This window comes from Taurulus bubalis (assembly GCF_910589615.1).
Source record: "Taurulus bubalis genome assembly, chromosome: 11".
NCBI lineage: Eukaryota > Metazoa > Chordata > Actinopteri > Perciformes > Cottidae > Taurulus > Taurulus bubalis.
In genome coordinates this window covers 2,545,696-2,571,160 of record NC_136599.1, presented here as the reverse complement: position 1 = coordinate 2,571,160, position 25,465 = coordinate 2,545,696, and the positions used below count along the sequence as shown (strand labels likewise).

The 25,465-nt window shown below is 44.5% G+C and overlaps 2 protein-coding genes across 2 annotated transcripts; one reads left to right on the top strand and one right to left on the bottom strand.

The window, feature by feature from the left end:
* Nucleotides 1-217: 217 nt before the first annotated feature.
* rab5if (RAB5 interacting factor) lies at nucleotides 218-5,631 on the bottom strand. The gene is made up of 4 exons (XM_079226039.1): nucleotides 5,513-5,631; nucleotides 3,253-3,356; nucleotides 3,043-3,172; nucleotides 218-1,655 (listed from the first exon to the last, which is right to left on the bottom strand). Exons 1-4 carry the CDS (start codon nucleotides 5,618-5,620, stop codon nucleotides 1,614-1,616), a joined length of 384 nt encoding a protein of 127 aa, XP_079082165.1. The 5' UTR covers nucleotides 5,621-5,631; the 3' UTR covers nucleotides 218-1,613.
* An 8,993-nt stretch (nucleotides 5,632-14,624) lies between these two features.
* Nucleotides 14,625-23,577, top strand: zhx3b (zinc fingers and homeoboxes 3b; the record flags this gene model as incomplete). The annotated part of the gene is made up of 7 exons (XM_079226437.1): nucleotides 14,625-15,368; nucleotides 16,321-16,425; nucleotides 16,509-18,008; nucleotides 18,497-18,769; nucleotides 19,847-20,284; nucleotides 21,534-21,900; nucleotides 22,579-23,577. The coding sequence occupies 7 exons, from the start codon at nucleotides 14,625-14,627 to the stop codon at nucleotides 22,587-22,589; spliced, it is 3,438 nt and encodes a 1,145-aa protein (XP_079082563.1). The 3' UTR covers nucleotides 22,590-23,577.
* Between the last annotated feature and the right edge of the window lie 1,888 nt (nucleotides 23,578-25,465).

Here is a 25,465-nt window from a genome sequence, read left to right as displayed (position 1 = left end):
ATCAATGTTATGTGAGTCAAGGTTTAAAATGTAGTATACCTTTGAGGTACTTGTACTTTCCTTCCATTACATGCGACTACATTTACACTCAAGTAAAATGACAAAAGCACCATTTTAACTTGTTTTATTTTCATTGTTATCTTTTACTCCAATAAAAAGACACTTTAATATTGTATCTCATTATTTTCACATACCTTGAGTATTTATATTTGATCACTTATCCTTAATTATTAAAGCTGATTTCAGTCCAAAGCATTCCAGTAAACAGAAACACACCAAAATATCTTCCAGATTTCAACAATAATAATGAAAAAAAGAAGATACAAAATGAAAATGGAGGCCAAATAAAGGCCATTTTTAATGATTCCCAAAGGATTTGAGCAGAGAATACATTCCTTATGAACGCCAGCCGCGCTTCTAAAAGAACAATTAGACGAGAACCGCTTTAAAGGTTCTCCACTATAAAATACTGAGAAATGTCATCATCAAACAAGATTTATAACAGAAGTACAAATAAAATCTGTGTAAAACAAGGGGGATTTGACCCAAAACAAAAAGGAACATTGAACAGAAATTACAGACAAAGTTTAAATTAATTTCCACAAACAAACAGTAAGACTGGTGTGGAAGCTCCGTTGAATGAAAACACTTTTATTAAGTGATGTCTACCCTCCTAACTAATGCCATCGATTACAAATGACAGCTAGACGCAGGACAGCTGGTCGCGGCCCGGCGCTCCGGCCCGAGGCCGGCGGTTCCTCTCCGGACGGGACGGCCCACAGATGGTTATCGGCTCCCGGCGGATCGGATGTCACGTTTAAAATTAGCGCGAGAATTTCAGCTGCGACCTTTTACCAAGAAACAACAAACCACAGATTTATATTTTATTTTGTTTTGTTTATTTGAAAATGTTTTGTTTTTTTAAGCCAGTGAGCAAAAAGAAAAGAAATAAATAAAATAAAACATGGAAGCTCTGATTTTTCCTCAATCTTTCAAAAACAGATGAAGCTTAAAAATAAACTAAAATAATCACATCCTGGTAACTTTAATGTTTTACTGCCGAGCCACTTTGAAATGATTATTATTATCACAAATTTGACCAATTCATCTGATTATTTTTCTTTAAAAAAAAGTCAATATATAATTTGAGTGAGTTTTCTTTTTAACTATTTATTTTTTAAACAGTGAACACATGAACAAGTCACTGGTTTTGTGATGACTCCATTAAGCAGGCAGCTCTTCCCACTAAGAAATACTCGCAGCCTCCACTGGGAGGAACTCTCTACTGGTTATCTGGACGTCCTCTACTGGTTTGTTCCGGCTCACGCAGCCGCAGCTCGTCGTTAGTGTTTAGTCAAAGAGGATGATGATGATGAAGGACATGTAAATGAAGTGTAATCAAGGGTGCCTTTAAAAAAAAAAAAAAAAAAAAACGAGCCACCAAAACTAGAACGTGGTCTTGCAGGATCTCGTTAACCGATCTGGTTTCCCATGATGCACTGCACACTGAAGTCAGACTGTGTGAGCGTTGCCGCGCCTCGAGCCTCGAGTTCCTCCGTCCTGCACGACTTACTGCGACTGAAATGTTCGTATTTAGCGTCCCGGTGGGGTTCTCAGTCGAAATGTAGCGCCGTGTAAAAGATTATCCACACCACCTGGTGGAGGAAACAAACAAACAAACAAACAAACAAACAAAGTCAGTTCAGAGCGGCCAGAACGTGAACTCAGCTGAAGAGTAAAACAACCAACTATTTAGATAGTTAAAAATAACATTTGGGGACTTTGAGTTCTTTCAGACTCGTGGAAAGAAAACAAAGAAAATACACTTTTATGTGTTTATTTCACTACTTTCACGTCTGTAGATTTCTCAAACCTGTGAAGTATTTCTGACGCTACAGACCACAAAGCATTGACTTTTATTTACACTATGAAATGTTATAATTTAAACCATCAGATTGTTCCAGGCTGGTCAGTTTAGCTTGGAAAGAACATTCCAAGCAAAAACTGTCAATGCATGGAACAATCTGATGGTTCATTTTAATAATTAGAGGAGGGGTCAGGTGGGCGGGATTTATGTGTCTGTGTGCAGGACTAATTATGTGGATTTACATGTACAAAATAATTAAAGGGTTTTTATTAGTAGTAGTATTATTTTTACCTTTGTGTGTTTTTTATTTATTTACTATCGTCTGACAAATCTAACTTTTGTATCTCAATATAATGTTAATATATCTAAATTAATACAAATGTAAGTGACAAAGATCCTAAATAAAATGCGCACTTCCCTTCACCTGTTGAAGATGACACGATGTCGAACAATTTGACACCTGAACTTTGGTTGTTTTGATCAATATTTTAATAAATTAACATTTATTTAACGTTTAAAATATCAGTTTTTAGCAGTTTCTCTCTTATCCAACTCAAACTGAAACCATCCTCATCAAGAGGAAAACATACATACTATATATATATATATATATATATATATATAAATATAAAATACATGTGGCACCCTGGACATTGTTTTCATTGTTATATTTTTATATTGTGTTCGTACCTTCCCCTCCGACGGCATTATCTTCTGGTTATTATAATTTAAGATGCTTTGTGTGACCTGCTTTCTAAAGTAGCGGCAGGGCGATACTCAATTCCACCAGTAGGTGGCAGTAGCAGTTTTTGGCATAACTAGCGCTGTAACTCTTTTCTTAAACAAGCAAGTTAGAGCAGCCAAAGATATGAAGCAGATATTGATTTGTTGCGTTTACAGGTGAGACAAAGTAAATAAATCTATCTGGAACACCGAATGGAGACTCATCATTCAGTGGGTAACATATATTTAACATATCTAAAGCAAATCACACAGAAACCATGTAGTCATTCATATATATATATATATATATATATATATATATATATATATATATATATATATATATATATATATATATATATATATATATATATATATATATATATACACACACACACACACACACACACTAAACGGCGTACGATACATTTAGTAGACGATGAGTTCCTCACCAGAAACAGAGCAAAAGACGTCATGAAGCCTTCTTTGGTGAGTTCCCACGTGCCGCCGTACTCCTCCTCATCCACCTGCTGGAAGCTGCTGAAGTAAACGTACAGGACGCCGGCGTTGATGATGCAGAATCTACCGGGGGAAACACACGGTAACGTCTCCGTTCGGTCACAGCTGGTGTCACAGCTGGTGAGGCGTGCAGGAACACTCACATGGCGATGCCCAGGAATCCTTTCAGCGGTGCGACGCCCCAAATCACACCGAGGATGATCGCGATGATTTGCCGAAGCCAGTAGATCACGTCTAAAAACTCGTCCTGAGAGAAGAGACGGAAGCTTTGACTCGAGAAGACGCCACACAATGCAAGGCTCATACAACCCTTAACTTCATACAACCCTTAACTTCATATAATCCTTAACTTCATACAACCCTTAACTTCATACAACCCTTAACTTCATATAATCCTTAACTTTATACAACCCTTAACTTCATACAATCCTTAACTTCATACAACCCTTAACTTCATACAACCCTTAACTTCATACAACCCTTAACTTCATACAATCCTTAACTTCATACAACCCTTAACTTCATACAACCCTTAACTTCATACAACCCTTAACTTCATACAACCCTTAACTTCATACAACCCTTAACTTCATACAACCCTTAACTTCATACAACCCTTAACTTCATACAACCCTTAACTTCATACAACCCTTAACTTCATATAATCCTTAACTTCATATAATCCTTAACTTCATACAACCCTTAACTTCATACAACCCTTAACTTCATACAACCCTTAACTTCATATAATCCTTAACTTCATACAACCCTTAACTTCATACAACCCTTAACTTCATATAATCCTTAACTTCATATAATCCTTAACTTCATACAACCCTTAACTTCATACAACCCTTAACTTCATACAACCCTTAACTTCATATAATCCTTAACTTCATATAATCCTTAACTTCATATAATCCTTAACTTCATACAACCCTTAACTTCATGTCCTTTTTCTGAGGCCAATTAATCCAAGAAACGCACGAGCTCGTCTCCGGTAGACAAGATTTAGAAAGTGGTTCTTTGTGGAGGAACTCAGTTTTATAAAATCTGTAAATCCACTTCAGTGATCTGTTGACAAAATCCTTTGAGTGTTGTAGACGAAGAATCTCCAAAATACAGGAAATTATTTTATTAAATTGTTTGTGTGTGATGGTCCTGCTCTAGATCCTTTGGCACAACAACAACGTCCTTTAGGTTCAGCTGAGGAGAAACTATTTACATATTCTATTAATCCTTTCAGATTTTTTCTTTCTAGCAGAATGAATCAAGAAAACTTTCCTCAGTCGCTCAAATGTGAGGATTTTCCGCCATTTTTTGGCGACATTAACAGACCTGAAAGTGGCCATCTTGAAGATTGATCTTTATATATTTGCATTATTACACACTGGCTGTCTACAGGTTTCTCAGGAAGTCCTCAGTTTCCTGACTGTGTTAAGGAATCGTAGCTTAGCACGGGAAGCTAGCTCCTTCAGGACCGTCATGACTGAAGGATTCTTTTGGAAAAGTTAGGAAGAGTTTCCTAAAGTCAAGATATGAAGATGGGGAACAACAGACGTGATGATTTAAAGGAAACTCAAACCGTGTATTAATGGATATATATTCACTATTTTTAAAAAAGTGTTAAATGTGTTTTCCACTCCTTCATTGGAGGATTTCTTAAATCATAATATATGACTTTAGGAATTGTGTCTGTAAAAGAAAGATGGTTTTCCCCATCTTTGAAACTCAAGGGAAGATAAAACAAGAAGTGATGATCACTGTGAGCAGTATGTAATCCTGTGGCTACATTTTGTGCATAAAATGGAGAAAAACTCAAATACAGCATTTCTTTCCAGTAGTTTCACCAGACACACACTTACTAATACTTCAAATACATAAATATTGCAATACTTTCATCAGTAAGCCAGAAATAACATGTGTTTTACAATCAACACTTTAAAACCACACTTTTGTGCTTCTTTTTTTTTAAACTTTACTTAAGATCTCAAAACTATTTATATTTTTACTAAATATACCAAAACAGCTACAACAATCAAAACTAATTAAATTAAACTCTTCAAACATTGCCACGTTAACAGTTAGCTAATTAATTGATTTAATAAAGGATATAATAATAATAATAAAAAAACGTAATTAATAGTTACTCTGGACTCCTAAAAAACAAACTATATATTAGTATGAATTAGAACATTTAAAAAAAGGCGTTTTATCGACTTGAACTCAAATGAGTAGGACGCCATAAATAACCAGGGCCATTGAACGCAACATCTCGTCGACATATTTGTGATATATATATATATATATATATATATATATATATATATAAAAATATATAGATATGTGTGGTAGTAAACCCCCGAGACGATTAGCGGGCTCCCCGGTAATCCGGTGGCTGACCTTCTCCTCCCACACCGCGGTGCTGCTGAAGGCTTTGCTCCATGCGGGCTGCTTCACGCCGCCGTTCAGGTGCGGACCGTCTTCTTTCCGCTTTAAATTGTTCGTCATTCTGCGTTTTCCTTCTGCTAGAAACGTGGAGAAAAGTTAGAGTCCGAGTCCGGAGACGCCTCGAGCCAGATGTGGGGTCTCTCGCGTGGACTAGGGGAAGAAAACACCGGGACACGAGAAGGAGCCGTTAGAAGGGAAACGTACGCTCCGCTGATCTGACAGATTTCAGTCTGCGCGTGCGCAACACCGTTTGACCCCGGCCGCCGACAGCCAATGAGAGAGTGCGACGTTTCTGCTCCGCTCGTTGCCGGAAGTGCTTAGAAAACTGCAGCGACCCCAAGTGGTCATGGACCGTAACTGTTTTCAATTTCACTCCAGTTTTGTTAAAAGCAGGTTTATAAAGTTTATAAGTTGTTTTGTGGGTTTTTTAGGTTGAAAGTACAACAATATGAAAGCAGTAGTTTTTCACATTATATTATAATATTAATAATAATATATATTTATAAAATACTTTAAAAGGGACTCAAAGGCACTTTACGTGGTAAAAACTGAAACAATAAGATAATATATTCTTTTATTAGTCCTGCAGTGGAGAAATTGCAGAATTACAGCAGCAGTGCACACCAGAGACAGATAGTAAATAAAAAACAAGTAACGTAAATAAACAGTCAAAACAGTAATAAAGAATAAAATAATCCACAATAGCAATAATATATATACAGACGGAGTAAAACAAAAATAAGAATATTGCATAATCAAAGAAGACAAAGGGAGGCTGAGACCAAACATTTTTAGTCTTTACGCCTTTAAAAAAAAAAGACTAATCGACTAATTGTTGCAGCTCTACATTATATACATATCTTAAAAAATATGACAATAAGCAACAAGTTACGACCTAATAATGAAATTCACATTCGGGTCAATGAAGTCATCATCAGCCACGTAGAAAACAACTTGTAAATAAATAGATATATTTTGATTCTGAAGGGACAAGAATACTTTTACGTTAAGTTTTCCTTAATCAGCTGTTATAACTCACAGACTTCTACATGTTTTATTTTACAACACAAAAACATCGACCGTTTCTATGACGACCTTAATGTTCCCTCTTCAGTCCAGAGAGGGAAGAAAAAACCACAACCGCTTTACCTCAGTTTGACCTGTAATGCAATTAACTGGTATTCCTCAATAATGTACCAATAATGTCTCTCAGTGGTTCTAACAGAGACCCAAAACCAGTTGGACCATCATGATACAATGGTTCACTTTTAAAGTTAAAGCGAGGAACTTATATCTGGTCCTGAACCGGTCTCACTGTAGTCTTGGTCCTCTATAGACCTCAGTGTAGTCCTGGTCCTCTATAGACCTCAGTGTAGTCCTGGTCCTCTATAGACCTCAGTGTAGTCCTGGTCCTCTATAGACCTCAGTGTAGTCCTGGTCCTCTATAGACCTCAGTGTAGTCCTGGTCCTCTATAGACCTCAGTGTAGTCCTGGTCCTCTTTAGTCTCAGTCTAGTCCTGGTCCTCTATAGACCTCAGTGTAGTCCTGGTCCTCTATAGACCTCAGTGTAGTCCTGGTCCTCTATAGACCTCAGTGTAGTCCTGGTCCTCTATAGACCTCAGTCTAGTCCTGGTCCTCTATAGTCTCAGTGTAGTCCTGGTCCTCTATAGACCTCAGTGTAGTCCTGGTCCTCTATAGACCTCAGTGTAGTCCTGGTCCTCTATAGACCTCCATCAGAAACCAGATCACCAGAGAGAAGATGGTCTGGTTCTATAGAGTTCTTCTTAAAGCTCCTCATCGGAGCCACCGGGTCAGATTCTGGTGAAACCAGATGACATCATGCAGGTTCACCAGAACCTCCTTCAGCTCAGACTCCATCAGAGACCAGTCCACCGTGGACAGACCCAGGACGTGTTGCTGGACCCGCTGGAGGGAAGGGGGGCAGGAGAACCAGAACCAGGACTGAGAGGACCAGACTGTCAGACCTGCTGCAGTAGAATGAGGTTTCCTAAAGGGACCCTGGAGCTCAGAGACACTACCACTTTAGTCCACAGGGGGCGCCAGAACAAACACACCATGAAAGTTCCTTGTAGCTTTAAAAAGGAATACAATATTCTGTACATTGTTAACAGAATAGATTATCATCATTCTGTCACTTCAGAATGATGTAAAGATGATTTTATTTATTTCTCAGGACATCACTTCACGTATTCGGTCACATTTTACTTTTAACGTGTACAAATATGTGTTATTTATATGTTTTAATGGAGTTATTTTGTATTTAATAAAGGCTACAGTATCCAAGGTGAGATATTAGATATTAGAGCCCATCACTGTGGAACAAGTCAGATGAGAAATAAAGATCTGAACATATATGAACAGTTTATTAAAGAGGAAGTCACTATACATTCAGTGTGTTCATCTCTGTGTATGGATCCATCCAATGAATGATTTGAGGATCACATCATGAATTAAAAAAGCAAGATGCATTATTTCCATCATGGTCCAATTTCAGAGCATCACTGATTTATTATAGGACATCACTTTATTGTGAGAGCTGAATTTAACTGTTTACTTGGGAACTTTATTATACATTTACTTCAGCAGATTTCACATAATAACAGTACTTGCATGCAAGGGTTTGTATACTTGTTAAGGCAGCTGCAGTATTTAAAGTAAAAAGAAAAAGCAGCCTTTGCAATTTGTTCTTTGTACAAAGTAAAAAGTATACATGATTTAGGACGCAGGCTCCTCTTTTAGTTATGTACTATCTCTTTAAGAGAGGTCACCTGGGAAAAGGACAGGTGTTACTGAACCAATAACATCCTGTTCAACCGGCACCTGGGTTCACTTCTGCCCCTTTCTATATATCTATATATAATTTATTTATTTATAAAGATATATATATATATATACACACACATAATTTATAAATATATAGTATAAGTATATAATGTATTTATATATATTTTTTATTTGTATTTATTTTTTCATATTATTATTAATATTTAAAAAAGTATGTATTACTGTATACATGCACCCCTGGTATGAGCTGTTTATATATATATATATATATATATATATATATATATATATATATATATATATATAAATAAATACTGCATGCACGTATTTTGTACTATATATGCACTGTATATTTATATATAAATACATATTATAAAAATACTGCATGTACGTCCTTTGTTAGGCAGCATGTACTAGAAGTATAACTATGATTGTTCTCGCCGTCTCCTCTAGAGTTACTGTCTCTTTAAGAGAGGTCACCTGGGACAGGGACAGGTGTGGGTCGGTAGCAGCAACCTCCCGTTCGAACCGGCACCGGAGGGGCTCCGGTTCCGGCCTGAGTCTCGACCCCATGGGGTCAGACCCGGCCCGGGATGTGACCTGACTGACCGGCTCCTCTGCGCTCTGCGCCGCGGAGGAGCCGCCGCTTCGAGCTGCTCCTCTCACGCCAACTCCACCGCCGGTGACGTCGGCGTCACGTGACCGCCCTCTCCCCCTCGGTACGTCCGCCGTGTTCTTCTTTTCCTCCACTGCCTTGCTCTCGGCACCGGGAAGCCACTCGAAATAAACAAGCGCATATACCCTCAAAGACAACAACAACAATACCGTTAAATAAACACGGGGTCTGGGCAGGAACCGGCGCGCGCTCCGGTGTCACGTCCAGCAGCCGCCCGGACAGAGGGGGGGCTTCTTTTCTACACCTACAAGTCCCCATCAGTGTTCCCCTGAAACAAGCCTCCTCTGGAGCCACACATCCCTGCAAACTTTTTGCAGCCGCCGCCGCGCTGCGGACGCCGGCCTCGCGAGGTGAGTGACGCGTTCTTTAGAACGCACATTGATACAAATGTTGCCCACAACTTGCCGCGAGCTGCCGCGCGCAGAGCCTCCGCTCCTTCTTTTTGTTACCTTTCTGTGTTGCTGCGCTTTGGCTCAGCTGCATGTCGCTTTGCTTAAAATGGCGACAGCCAACGGGGAAGGAGGGGGGGGGGCGAGTATTTGATATATTTATATATATGTGTGTGTATATGTTTATAAAGGTCTGGGGGGCTCGTCTTTTCCTCCGCTCTGATTTGGTTACAATGCTTTAAAAAAGCCCGATAACGCACACGAGCCCGTTAAGTCGGGCGGTGGGATCACTCCGCGGAACTTGAGCGGAAGATGAACACGCATCATTTTTCGGAAACGTTTGACGCCGCCGCGCTGCGGGACGACGTTACACCGAGCGAGCCTCACCGAGACCCGCTCCTGTGTGACGCTAATGCATCACGTTTCATACGAAGCAATGAGGATATTCAGGCTTTTAAATCGTCATCATTATTATTATTATTATTTTTAAAGTCAGAGCTGCACGGCTCTTCTTTCCTGCGTAATCTCGAAGAAGTTGGAAACCTCCCATCGGGTCATGACTAACTGTTTGTCAGAGCTGCTCTATTTTTAAGTGTGCAATTAAATAGATCTCATTATTACGTCCATAATTTTTAATATATAGATTTTTTTAATGTAACTTTAAAATCAAGAGGTTTAAAGTCAAGTATAGATCCCTTTAACATCAACAAAAACACTATACATCCATGTTTCTATTCCAGTCTGCGAGCTGTTGTCTTGGCTATTCATCACGTCAGTGTTGTCATGAGTGTGTGTGTGTGTGTGTGTGTGACTCTCTCTGTGTGTGTGTGTGTGTGTGTGTGTGTGTGTGTGTGACTGTGGATTAGAGCAAAGCTTCCCCAGCAGACAGATAGTTTGTGAGGTCCACGTGAGTTCTGAGCAGATAAACAACTTTAATCCACGCTGCGGCCTCCAGACCAGTTCCCAGACTGGTGCTGGACATGTGAGTTAACTGGCCGGTATTGACCAGTTCCCTCGTATCCTAGGACCTCATATAGTCCCTCCCTCTTTCCTCTCCTCCCTCTCTCACCCTCACTTTAAGAGGTTTTGCATCGGTCAGTCAAACACTTCTTGAAATCTTTGGGTTTTTTGGGCGCTTTTCAGACTAAATTCCTCACGACGACTTCATTCTTTTGTGAATCTTCCAGAACTCATCGGTGTGTCTGCGTTGACCCCCCCACCCTGAGATGTGATCACACTTCTACCTATTACCAGATCCCCAGTCAGCCCCCCCCCTCCCCTCCTTTTGGTTCCCCCAGTCTCTCCGTCCGGGTCGTCCAGCAGCTCCTGCTCTGCTTGGCTGGTTAACAGCTTGTGATGTCAGCCATTTTAGGTTGGACAGCACAGGAGCATGGTGCTCCGCCATGTTTTTTTCTTCTCCCTCCCCTTCACAGCAACCCACTTTTCTATTTTTTTTTTTTTTTCTTCCCGCGTGCAGCGGCCAGAGCAGTGCAGCCGTCCCATCATGCACTGCTCTCCCTGTGACCCCTGAGGAGCGGAGCAGGGCCTCGTCAGGAGAGGATGGAAACTCTGAGGTTTCCTCACTGTGGCCTTGTCTTGTAGTGGAGCATAAGTTCAGATGTGTGTGTGTGTGTGTGTGTGTGTGTGTGTGTGTGTGTGTGTGTGTGTGTGTGTGTGTGTGTGTGTGTAACCCTGCGTTGATTGACAGGAGGCTGTTTTAAGGTGGGAGTAAACCGGCGAGAGCGGAAGTAAACATGGAGTTTGACTTCTGGCACACAGGAGTCGTGAAGCAAAGTATTTTCGGAGCGGAGACGCCACAGAGGGCGAAAGTTTTTTTTCTTTGAGGTTGCAGACTTGATGGAGTAAAGATAGAGAAGCTCTTCGGGGTCGAGGTGGTTCCTCGACCCTCTGGAGGAGGAAACTAGCTCCTGTGTTTGTGTGAGTCCACGGCGGCGTCGCCTCAAAAACACAAGAGTCAGAGGCCAGCAGATGTCCAGCCGGCCTCTGGGGTGAGAGGGTGAGGGGGAGAGAGAGAGAGAGAGAGAGAGGGAGAGGGAGAGAGAGAGAGGCCATCAGCTCCTCGGCCCCTCAGCCTATGGCGAGCCTCGGCGGGGCCACACCTCAGCCGGGGGAGACATCAACACCACGCGAGGGAGGCACTGAAATAGGAGCAGGGACTCTTCAAATACCGCTCTGAAGGGAACAAAACAAGCCCCTGCTAGGACAGGATGGCTGTGTGTGTGTGTGTGTGTGTGTGTGTGTGTGTGTGTGTGTGTGTGTGTGTGTGTGTGTGTGTGAGTGTGAGAGTGAGTACCCACACTCATGTGCTTTAGAGAGAGAGAGAGAGAGAGGGGGTAGGAGGTGGTTGCCATGGGGACAGTAACACACCAGTGGCGCTGCCGACCCGTCTCCCTGGGCCAAACTTGCTGGTGAGGAGGAGGAGGAGGAGGAAGAGGAGGAGGAGGAGGAGGAGGGAGGTGCAGAGGAAGAGTGGAAGCCATGAAAAGAAAAGAACGGCCCTCCAGAGAGCGTTTGTTAGGCGCATATCGCACCTGTGTCCTCGCTGTAGGTGAGGAGCAGTTGAGCTGGAGGGTTGTGTGTGTGTGTGTGTGTGTGTGTGTGTGTGTGTGTGCAACGTTCACTCCGAGGTTGAAGCCCAGAGGGTGAGGAGGAGGTCACGCTGTGCTGAGACTCCTGATGAGCTGCAGATATGAACCGGGAGGAAAGATTTAAAAACAATGTTTGAGTCACCAGGAGATCTGACTCTCAAGCACAGGGAAGATGGCAGCCTCACCAGCTCAGTAAACAAGACGCACACACACACACACACACACACATAGCCGCGCTCCCCCACCTCGACTCCCCTCTCGATCTCACAGGAAACCCACACATGCAAATACCTCCACGTACAACCAGACGCCGCCGCCACGGACCGACGTGTGTGTGCGTGCGTGCGTGCGTGCGTGTGTGTGTGTGTGTGTGTGTGTGTGGTGCGTGTGTGTGTGCGTATGTGCGTGCCGCGGCGTCCAATTAAAGCGTCCGGCTTCGTGACGTCGAGTCGGCGCGTCCATTTTTCCACCTCCAGCCCGCTGTGCGTCTCTCCGGCCGCTGAGGCCCTCAACACTTATCACAGTTGTGTTTTTGCTTAATCAGTGTGTGTGTGTGTGTGTGTGTGTGTGTGTGTGTGTGTGTGTGATGGGAACTTCGTTGCCATGGCAGCGCTGTCTAGCTGTCGATAATTACAGTGCACGAGATACTGAAACGTGTGTGTGTGTGTGTGTGTGTGTGTGTGTGTGTGTGTGTGTGTGTGTGTGTGTGTGTGTGTGTGTGTGTGTGTGTGTGTGTGTGTGTGTGTGTGTGTGTGTGTGTGTGTGTGTGTGTGGCTGAACTTCAGGTTGTGTCCACTGGCTGAAGAGCTCGGGTTGGAACATTCCAGGCTTTGCAGTGCAGCGAGGAAGAGGAGGAGGAGGAGGAAGAGGAGGTGTGATTGTAGTTTGGAGCAAGAAGGGGGTGTTGGAGAGCGGGGGTTAGCAGGAGGGGGGGCATCAGGGAGGAAAACATTCCTCACTGAAACACCTCAATGATTCCTCCCTCGCCCCCAAACCGGCCGGCCCATCCCCCACCCCTCTCTCTCTCTCTCTCTCTCTCTCTCTCTCTCTCTCTCTCTCTCTCTCTCTCTCTCTTGCCCACCCATCAGACCCACGTGACGCATGGCTGAGACCGGCCACCCACAAGCCTTTGTGTGGCGTCATGTGACCAGCGGCCTGCCTTGGCAGAGCGTTGCCCCCCGATGCAGAACCGAATGGCAGCAGCAGCAGCAAACCTCCTTTTCCCGTTAACCCCTCGCCTCGCGTCCAAAAACGGAAAGACGAGCGCTCCACTTCATCGGTTTTGATTTCCTACAATTCATAAGAAATAAAAGTTGGCGCCACGTAACAGTCTGGCGGCCGCTCTGCGTGTGAAAGAGCTGTCCTCCCCTCAGCGGGCCGGTGAGGCTAATGGAGCGTGACCTTCTGATGTGGCAACGCCGACCAGAGAAAGGGAGCATTTACAGCCGGGGCGAGGCCAGATTAAAAGGCGCTCCGCCCTCCAGCTCCAGCTCAACAGAACAAGGTGCAGGAAGCGTCGAAAGTATCCAGATCTGAGAGATCCCAACAGAAACGTCCCCAACTCCTCTCACAGCTAGCGGCTCCCAACGTCGCTAAGTGTCGTCAGCTAGTCCCTTCAGGCCTCCCTCCGAAGCCACGCCCCCTAAAATAATGATCATTCTGATAGGAAGCGGCCACGCGCAGGTAGCCGTCCCGTCGTTGACACTGAGGACTGAACTGTTCACCTGATGCTTTTAGTGCTGCGTTTTAGTTTTTTTGAGGTTTTTGTTTTTCTTCCTGTTGAACTTCTTCTGAGGCGTCACGTCGGTGCCGAGTGATCGGGGGGGGAGGGGGTCCTCCACAGGAAGCGTCGCCATTTTGTGTGGACACAAAAGAAACCCGGGGTGAGAGTCGTTAGATTCACATTCTCATGCAAGGTCGGTCGGTCGGTTTGGTTTTTGGCGCCGTTTTTTAATTAAAAAAAAATGTATTTCTTTCTCCATCCGTTGACGCTGGTAGAGCAACGCGCTCACAGATCACAGATCAGTAATCTTTATTAAAAAAGGTGTTATAATAACAACAACACACAGAAAGAGAGGAAAATGCAGCCCGTGCTCTCCCCCCTGTGGGGGCGTGTCTGAACGAGGGGAAGTGAGGCGGAGGAGGGTGGGGGAGGGGAGAGACGGGGGCAGGACAGGAGCTCTCCCAAAAAAGCCTTCAGTGAGGACGGCAGACCGGCTTGTTCCAATGCACCTCAGAAGAGAGAGAGCCTCCAGTTTCATTTTGTTGTTGTTTTTTTTCAGATGAAAGCTGGATCTTCAGTCACCGTCACCGTCGTCATCCTCACCTGAGCCGCCGAGAGGAAACCGGAAAGGTCCGTAAAGCTCCACGTCTTTTTTTCAGCTCCTTCTTCTTCTTCTTCTTCTTCTTCCCTCGCTAAAACCCCTGGTTCTCTCTTTTACAGGTTCTCCCCTTTAAGGACTACAAGTGGAGCTCCGGCCATGTCTCGCCCCCCCCCCTCCCCCGCCCGGTCTCTAAACGACCCTCGTTCTCGCTCCGCTCGCTCGCCCCCCCTCCCCTCCCCGCCCCGCCCCGCAGGCCCCACCATGGCCAGCAAGAGGAAGTCCACGACTCCCTGCATGATCCCCAGTAAGGTCACGCGGCCGGTAGAGGAGGCGGACCGGGACTCCCCGGTTCTCCTCCGCCAGTCCAAGATCTCCGGAGCGGCGGCGGCGCCACTACCGCCGCTGCCGGACTCGGGGGAGTCGTCCAAACTCCCGGAGACCGGGGACGGCGCCGGTACGTACACCTGCAAGCCCTGCGACTACGAGACCCGCGACCTGAACTTGTTCCTGGACCACGTGTACTCGGGGCACCCGGACTTCCGCGCGGACCCCGGCTTCCTCTGCGTGAGCTGCGGGGTTTCCGCGCCCAAGTTCGAGGGGCTGGCGCTGCACAACGCGCGGGTGCACCCCAGCACGCTGAACACGTCCCTGCGGCTGCGGCGGCGGGACCGGCGGGCGGTGGTGGAGCAGACGCTGCTGCTGTCGGGGGCGGATGCCGAGATCTCCATCACCAAGACCCCCATCATGAGGATGATGAAGGGCAAATCGGAGTCCAAGCGGATCGCGGTGTCGCACCCGGTCTCGGAGGAGCCGCCGGCGGCGGCGGCGGCAACCCCCGTCGTCTCTGCGTCCAGAGGGACGGAGAGGAAAGAGACGCCGGCGGTGACGGTCACCCACGTTCCCACCATCGTCCACAACGGGACGGCCAAGGCCTCGCTGCCCTCGGCCATCCAGATCGTCAACGGCTCCGGAGCGCTGCCGATGCTCAAGACCCCGATCACACAGGTAGGAGCCGGCTCCGAGGACGGCTTTTTGGATTATGACTTAAATCTTTATTATTCTCTGAAACACCAGAGGGCGTACGAAGAAAATGTACGAAGAAAATGTACGAAGAAAATGTACAAAGAAAATGTACGAAGGCGACGAGTGTAAACACAAAATCCACTACGAAGAGGAGGGACTGTAACTAAATATCACATCTCATATTCATGGACTACTTTATTGAGTCAAAATCCCAAAAGCCGTCCTAGGAGCCGGCTCCTAGGACGGCTTTTGGGATTTTGACTTAAATCTTTATTATTCTCCGAAACACCAGAGGGCGTACGAAGAAAATGTGCGAAGAAGAATGAAGAAGGAGACGATCTCATATTCATGGAATATATAGAAGTCCTGTAAAGAAACAAGTCGAGCATTAAAAGAATTATAAAGAAACAAAAGTTTAATATCCTGTAAACTATTTGATTTGGCTGCAAAATTTGAGACTTCCTGTTTCTAAAGCCTATAAAAACTAATTGGCCTTCTTCATAAAATAATACTAATAAATATATATATATATATATATATATATATATATATATGCAAAACATTAACAAGGAGAGGTATAAGATGAAAGCGCTAAATATAAAATAAATAAAAACGAATAAAGTATGGGGTCAAACACTAGCAAAGGGTGTAAAGAGGAAACTTTAGGAGGAGATATAAAATGTATGAAAACAAAAAATTAGAGAAGCATTAAATACCCAAAAAGATGGAGAAAGTATGTATATGTTTGTTTTTTTTATCACTGAACTATTTGAGTCGCGTCTGAAAAGCTCTGACCAAGATACTGAAATGTGAATAAAAAATGCTGCCGTCATCAAAGCAGGAAGTGGCTGCATGGAGCTGAATACTTCTAGCTTTTATTATTATTTAACGATGTATTCTTGTGTTCTGACTGGTTTTATATCCGTTCCTACAGGTGGTCTCCATGGTTCAAAACAGAAGCCTTCATCAATCGATGCCGGTCACGACCTCCTCGACTATCTCCTCCGCTTCCTATGCGACCTCCAAAAACCTCCCCAAGGTAATTGATTCATTTATTTGGTCCTGGTGTCATGAATGGAATAAGCGGTAAAGTATTGAACCTCCACGCGTTCCTCCTCCCAGGTGATGATTCCTCTGAGCAGCATCCCGACCTACAGCGCCTCCATGGACTCCTCCTCCTTCCTGAAGACCTCCTTCAGTAAGTTCCCGTACCCGACGAAGGCGGAGCTCTGCTACCTGACGGTGGTCACCAAGTTCCCCGAGGAGCAGATCAAGATCTGGTTCACGGCCCAGAGGCTGAAGCAGGGAATCAGCTGGTCGCCCGAGGAGATCGAGGAGGCCAGGCGGAAGATGTTCAACACCATCATCCAGACCGGGCCCTCGCCCGGCGGCCACCACGGCTCGGCCCAGCACACCATCACGGTGCTGCCGGCGTCGCTGGGGGCCGCCGGCATCCCGCACCTGCTGCAGGGCTCGCTCGTCAGCCAGGCCGGCGTGATCGTCACGCAGCCCATGATGGCCAACGGGATCCAGGTCAGCGCCGCCCCCGTGGCCATGGCCGTCACGCCGAAGCCCCAGGCGGCGGCCCGGCCCACGATGCACGCCCGGCCGGTTGCGGATAAAGGCGGCGTCGGCGTGCTGGTGGGGACGGTGGGCGGCGCCGGGAGCCGCGTCATCGTCAGCAGCAGCAGCGGCGGCGGCGGCGGCGGCGGCAGCCGGAGCGGGAGGCAGGGCTCCATCATCACGAGCGGCCACGGCAGCGTCATCAACCTCAGCCTGGGCGCCGCCAACCCGTGTCACGCCAAGGTCAGCAACGGCAAACACGGCGGCGCCAACGACGTCAGCAGCGTCGGCGGCGTCGTGAACGCCAAGGCCCCCGATGTAAGGAGAGCGAGCGGCGGCGGCGGCGTCATCGTCGTCCTGAAGGGCGACGTCAAAGGAGCCGCGGAGAGCAAGAACGCCGCGGACGGCAAATCTATCACCGGCAAGACGGCCGGCGACGGCCAGCGGAGGAAGGACGGCGGCCGCAGGAAGAGCACGAGCAGCGCGGAGGACGCCGAGCCCGACACCGGAGACTCCCCGGCCGGCAAAATGGAGGAAACGGCGTCCTCGCCCGCCTCGAAGTCTTCTCCCGCGTCTCCGGCGGCGGCGCCGAGCGGCACGTCCGGCTCTCTGACGCCCGGCTCCCTGGCGGCCGTCAACGCGTTCCTGGACCCGAGCTTCTACAAGGGCAAGAAGTCCCAGGAGCAGCTGAAGGCGCTGAAGGACAGCTTCCTGAGCGGACAGTTCCCCGACCAGGAGGAGGTGGACCGCCTCATCGCGCTCACCGGGCTCACGGTGCGCGAGGTCCGCAAGTGGTTCAGCGACCGGCGCTACCACTTCCGCAACCTCAAGGGCGTGCGCTCCGGCGGGACGGGGAAGTCCGGAGCCGGAGCCGGCGGCGATCCGACGTCCGAGAGCACCGGAAACTCGGAGGCCAAAACGCCGCAGCACGGCTCGGCGCCGCTGAGCCCGACGGCGTCGCAGACCCCCACCTCTCCCTCCACGCCGTCACGGAGGCTCCCCAGACCCCCGTCCCCGGATTTCACCGCTATCCGCTACAAGGAGAGGGACCCGCATCAGGTGACCTGCTCATTCAAGATTCAACTTTATTTGTCGTTGCACAAGTACGAGGGAAACTAAGCGCAGTTTTAAGCATCTGACCAGACGTGCAAAAAGAAGCAGTAAAAATGCAATGTGTTGAATAATAATAAAAAAAAATAACAGTATAAACAGTGGAAATGAGATGCAATATATAAGAAAAAGCAGCAAGTATCACACCCTAAAAAACTATATATGATATATTTTGTTCAGCTGTATTTATTTAGATCTTTACACTATTTAATCCGAAAGATTGTTGATTTATTTTGGCGTTTGTTTTGAGTAGTTTTTATTAAACTTTTTTTTTTATCAATTAAGTGTTAAATCCTCGTCCTCAAAAGCAGCAGATCGTCACTTAAAAGTTTAAAAGTCAGAAATCCAAATAATTTCTCGATGAATGTTCTTCTTCGGCTCGGTTCTCCAGCTTTTCGGTTCTTGACCTCGTCCCGTTCTCCGGTTCTGCGTTCCAGCTCAAGGCGCTGGAGTCCAGTTTCGTCCAGGACCCGGACCCGGCGGGAGAGGAAGTGGACCGACTGCGATCCGAGACCAAGATGACCAGGAGGGAGATCCACGGCTGGTTCGCCGACCGGAGGAAGAAAATGGCCGCCGAGAAAAAGAAGGAGGAGTCTCAGCGGGCGATGCGGACGGAGGAGACGGAGGCGGACGGGGAGGAGCGGCAGAAGGACGACGCCTCGGGGGAACCGAAGGTCAACCCCATCAAGATCAACCTGAAGATGCTCAAGGTATCGTTGGGCCTTATTTCATGCAATGCTCTCACTATATGTTGGGCCTTATTGTGTCAGTGGTGGCCGTCAGGGCCTGCTAAGCCTCCTCTGCTGGCCTAAACAGAATCACAAAGTTAATTAGCTATTAAACATTTCAAATCTACAATTTTTTTTATAATTAAAAGTGATATCTTTTTTTATAATCCTTTCTTTTTTATTTGAAAAATTTTACGTTTACATTTTTTTTGTATAATTAAAAGAGATATCTTTTTTTTTATAATACATTTTTTAAATTAAAACAATTTAAAATGTAGTTGTTTTTATAATTTAAAAGTGATATTGTTTTTATTTATTTTGTATCTGTTTCATTATTATACTTGTTTTATTACATACTTTTTAGGACACTGTAATGTTGTGTAAAGTGACTTTGAGTACCAAGAAAAGCGCTATATAAATTAAATGCATTATTATTATTATCTTTTTTTATAACATTTTTAAATTAAATTTTTTTTTTCAAAATTTACATTTTTTTTTAAATAATTAAGTGATATATTTTTTATAATTAGATTTTTTTTAATTTTCAAAAATATTTTAAAATTCACATTTTTTTAAGTGATCTTTTTTTATGATTTTATTGTTTTTCAAATACTCTAAAAATGTTTAATTCAAACATTTTTTTAATAATTAAGTGATATTTTTTTATAATACATTTTTTAAATAAAAAAAATGTAAAATTTACATTTGTTTTATAATGTGCTATCTTTTTTATAATATTTTTAAATTAAACATTTTTTTTAATAATGATTAAAAGTGATATATTTTTTTATAATAAAAACTTTTAATTTTCAAAATGTAATATTTTTAATAATTAAAAGTGATATCTTTTTTTCTAATTTAATAGTTTTTCACAAATATTCTACATGTGAATTGTATTCACAGCTGATCCACTGAAGGCACAGGTAGAAAATCCACGGTCCGCCACTGCCTTTAAGTATATTGTGATTCTGTGTGTTAGGACCTAGCAAAACGGGCTTTTCATTGTACAGAGTAACTCTTATCTGTGCATATGACAATAAAAATATCTTGTATCTTGAGGTGACGGAGGCCAACGGGAAGGCGGAGGGCGAGGCCTCGGACGGCCCGCTGCAGCCCGGCGGCGCCGGCGCCATCACGGCGGCGTCCGAAACCCCCAAACCCGCCTCCACGCCGGCGCCGCGACTGTCCCAGTCCCCGAAACCCGCGGCCGTCCGGGGGAAGAAGACGGCGGAGCAGCTTCAGACGCTGAAGCAGGTCTACGCCCGCACGCAGTGGCCCAGCGCCGCGCAGTACGACCACATGCTGTCCGGCACCGGCCTGGCCCGGCCCGAGGTGGTGCGCTGGTTCGGGGACTGCCGCTACGTGCAGAAGAACGGGCAGCTGAAGTGGCTGGAGGCCTACCAGACCTCGGCCCTGGAGGAGGAGCTGCGCCGGGGGAACACGGGGGAGCTGCTGCAGAACCACTACGACGCCCACGGCAGCCCGGAGGAGGCGCAGGTAGGTCCTGAAACACCTGGACACTGAAACACAGTAACACTGAAACATCTGAAACACCTGGACACTGAAGCACAGTAACACTGAAACATCTGAAACACCTGGACACTGAAGCACAGTAACACTGAAACATCTGAAACACCTGGACACTGAAACACCTGGACACTGAAACACAGTAACACTGAAACATCTGAAACACCTGGACACTGAAACACAGTAACGCTGAAACATCTGAAACACCTGGACACTGAAACACAGTAACACTGAAACACAGTAACACTGAAACACAGTAACACTGAAACACAGTAACACTGAAACATCTGAAACACCTGGACACTGAAACACCTGGACACTGAAACACCTGGACACTGAAACACCTGGACACTGAAACACCTGAACACTGAAACACCTGGACACTGAAACACCTGGACACTGAAACACCTGAACACTGAAACACCTGAACACTGAAACACTTGCACACTATAACACTGAAACACCTGAACACTGAAACACTGAAACACCTGTACACTATAACACTGAAACACCTGAACACTGAAACACCTGTACACTATAACACTGAAACACCTGAACACTATAACACTGAAACACCTGAACACTGAAACACCTGTACACTATAACACTGAAACACCTGAACACTGAAACACCTGTACACTATAACACTGAAACACCTGAACACTGAAACACCTGTACACTATAACACTGAAACACCTGAACACTGAAACACCTGTACACTATAACACTGAAACACCTGAACACTGAAACACCTGTACACTATAACACTGAAACACCTGAACAATGAAACACCTGAACACTGAAACACCTGTACACTGAAACACCTGAACACTGAAACACTGAAACACCTGAACACTGAAACACTGAAACACCTGAACACTGAAACACCTGAACACTATAACACTGAAACACCTGAACACTGAAACACCTGAACACTGAAACACCTGAACACTATAACACTGAAACACCTGAACACTGAAACACCTGAACACTGAAACACCTGAACACTATAACACTGAAACACCTGAACACTATAACACTGAAACACCTGAACACTATAACACTGAAACACCTGAACACGGAAACACCTGATGACAAAAGATATGATTCACTCACCCGTAGCTTTGAGAAGCTTTTAGCTTCAAAGCAGTTCAGTTATTCATGAGTAACATGAATGCAAATGACTCCCTGACTTTCACTGATTCATGTGTGTGTGCAGCTGCAGGATCTGTCCCAGAGCTGCGGCCTGACGGCGGACCTGGTACGACATTGGTTCTCCACCAAGGCGTCTCCAACGGGGCTAGAACCAACAACCACGAGTGCTGCTGCTCACGAGAAAGAACCCAGACCCGCCGCACCGAGCGCAGGAACCGAGCCACGGAGCGCAGGAGCAGAGAAGGAGGGGGAGAAGAAGGAGGAGAAGGAGATTAAGGAGGAGGGGGAGAAGAAGAAGGAGGAGATGACGGAGCCCAAGGAGGAGAAGGAGGTGAAGGCGAGGGAGGAGGAGAAGGAGAAGGAGGATGAGATGAAGAAGGAGGACGACAAGGTGGAGGTCAACGCTGACAAGACTGTGAATCCCACTGAAGGTACTTGTGGTCTTCAGTTTAATTAAATAAAAAACAAGATGGACGCAGCAGCTTAAGACACATTGTATCATTAAATATTTATAACATGACTTCATGTTATAGAGGAGCTCCACCAGGTCACATGACTTCATGTTATAGAGGAACTCCACCAGGTCACATGACTTCATGTTATAGAGGAGCTCCACCAGGTCACATGACTTCCTGTTATAGAGGAGCTCCACCAGGTCACATGACTTCATGTTATAGAGGAGCTCCACCAGGTCACATGACTTCCTGTTATAGAGGAGCTCCACCAGGTCACATGACTTCCTGTCTCCTCCACTCAGCTGAAAGAAGACTAGAGTCCTAGTGAGGACGCTCAGTCGTCTCCTTCAGACTGTTTTGAAGGTCCACCAGAGGGGCGTTCACTGACTTGTTTTTTATATATAGAAAAAATAAATAACAAAACGATGAAGAGATCATCAGAATCGTTCTTTGCATCCGTAAATACTGTGATTTTAAAATAATTAAATCTGAGTCACCGCTTCAGGCCGAGTCGTTCACGATGAATTAAGGTTTTTTGACTCTATGAAACATAAAAAAACATGAAAACACACGATGACCGTAATTATGAGGAATGCGTCTGTTGCCGGGGCGACGCCGTCACTTAACGTTTTTCTTTTTTCAAAATCTCTACAGGAACCGACTGAAGGGGCCTTCTTTCTGTCTGAGGAAGGATACGCGACCGGATCACTGGACGGAAACGGACCCTGAAACCAGCCTCACCCCTCTCTCTCTCTCTCTCTGTCTCTCTCCCCCCAGAGGGAGGCGTGACCTCCCCCACTACGTGAGAAGGACCCTAAATCCCCCCCCCCTCTCTAAACCCCCTCCCCCGTTGGGTGAACCCCTTCGCTGCACAGACTTCTCCAGCGTCCCCCCGTCCGCCATTTTCCTCCTCAGAAGGAAGTTCCAGTGGAGGGAGGGAGGGGTGACACCATTTCTCTGCCCGCTGTGACGGGAGGGAGGAAGAGGAGGAGGAGGAGGAGGAGGAGGATGATGATGATGATGAAGAAGAGGGGGAGGGAAACTGCTCTGAGGATCGACGACACGTTTTTAGTTGTTTTGGGGTACGGAAAAACTGCACAGCACTTTCCTCCAGGGTGCTCGCCTGAAACGGCCTTAAAGTAGATCCACCGACCCGCCTCGTGCCGCCTGACCCCCAGAGCCCCCCTCTCACCCCAAGACCCCCCCTCGCCCCCCCTCACCCCCCCTCACAACGTGCACTCAAACACTTTGACTTCATGCTTGCAGCTTAATCTCAACGTGCTTTAGGCTGAAAACGCACCACTGACGTTCATCTTTCTACTCACTTCTTATGTACATATTCTGGTTAAATAGGACCTTCAATCGGGGGTAAGGTGGGGGTAAGGTGGGGCACACGTCTGTCCAAAGAGGGAAGCACCCCGCTGTGTTTAAGGACTGAAACACGGTGTTGTTTAAAGACTGCAACGCGTGTGGTGGGCTCCGTGGAGCCGTCTTGGTGTCGTAGCATCAAAGTGCTTCTTTACGACGTGTCCGTTCGTTTTTAAAGGAACTTTTCCTACGAGAAACATTTTTGACTGTAGAAGAACTGAACTTTCTCCAGAGTTCCGTTCTTAGGCTTCGATGTATAATTTTTACAGATGGTATTTGCAGAATAAAAACAGAATGTAATAAAAAAAAAAAGCTCACGGTGATGTCTTTCTTTTAATCGTTTCGTCCAAAATGGAAAATCCACAAAAGTATGGAAGCCCATTTACGCCGTAAAATAAAAAAGTGCACATGCGCTTTAGTGGCTCTGGATTTATTTAATTTTTTTCTTATTTTGACTCATGAGTTACTATATATATATATATATATATATATATATATATATATATATATATATATATATATATATATATATATATATATATATATATATATATATATTTTTTTTTTTTATTAATATTAAATTATATAAGAAAATTATATTTTAATATTAAATTATATAAGAAAATTATATTTTAATATTAAATTATATAAGAAAATTATATTTTAATATTAAATTATATAAGAAAATTATATTTTAATATTAAATTATATAAGAAAATTATATTTTAATATTAAAATATATAAGAAAATTATATTTTAATATTAAAATATATAAGAAAATTATATTTTAATATTAAAATATATAAGAAAATTATATTTTAATATTAAAATATATAAGAAAATTATATTTTAATATTAAAATATATAAGAAAATTATATTTTAATATTAAAATATATTTAAAAAATTATATTTTAATATTAAAATATATTAAAAAAATTATATTTTAATATTAAAATATAAGATATATTTTAATATAGAAATATGAATACATATATCAAAAAAACTAACTCACTAAGATATATATATTTTATTATTTTCTTTTAGTAATGGGCTTCCATACTAATAAGATGCGACTGAGACGATAAACAAAGTGGTTTAGTTTCCTTACCGACAGAAGAGTGAAACAACAAAAACCAGACAGAAGCGGCATAAAGTATTAAGTATTTTATTTACTTTTCAGGCTTGAATATGTTTCATATGAAAAAGGCAAAATTAAAAATGAATACTTTTCCTCTCCATAGTTTAGGCACATTACAGAAAGGCGATTGTAAATGAGACGAAACAAAACAAATTATCATAATGGAAATAAAATAAGCAACAAAAAAAAAAGACACGACTGGGCTCTGCTCCACCCAGAAGGATGCTGGTCGTTCACCAGTGGGGGGTGTTGGCTTCAACACACACACACACACACACACACACACACACACACACACACACACACACACACACACACAGCTTACAACTATTTAGACCTCATGTCACTGCTCCTGACTCCTTTTACCTTCAATCCCTCCTTATGGCTTTAGCTCAGTGTCCAACACCGAGAGAGAATACTGAGTTTACATCAGATGTAGTCCACACACACACACACACACACACACACACACACACACACACACACACACACACACACACACACACACACACACACACACACACACACACACACGTGGTGGCAGCAGAAAGCACCATCGACTGAAACCAAAATGGCGACAGATAAGCAGGAATAAAAGACGACTTCTGTTGGAACTAGAAACGAACTCAAATGAAAACACGGCGCCTCGAGGCGACGACACAAACACACAAAGCGGCAAAAGGTACATGGCGTAGTTTGTAATCTCAATCCCGTCCACGAGTACAGTAAATGTTTTTAAAACGCGAGAACACGACCGCGTTGCTCCTCACCACCCAGAAAGAGAAAGAGAAGAAGAAACACGAGTTTCATCAGTTTGAATGAGTCACACTGGCTTTAAAAAATAAAAAAGGCGGAGAATGGAATGATGTGCAGTTATCTGGAATGTAAGAAAAGAAAAAGCATGAGTGTGTGAGTGTGTGTGTGTGTGTGTGTGTGGATATTAACATGTGACGGCAGAAGAAGAAGCAGTTCCTGTTCCTCCAGGTTTGAGAGGAACATTAAAATAGCCGTAGAGCCCTCAGGTTTTTACACAT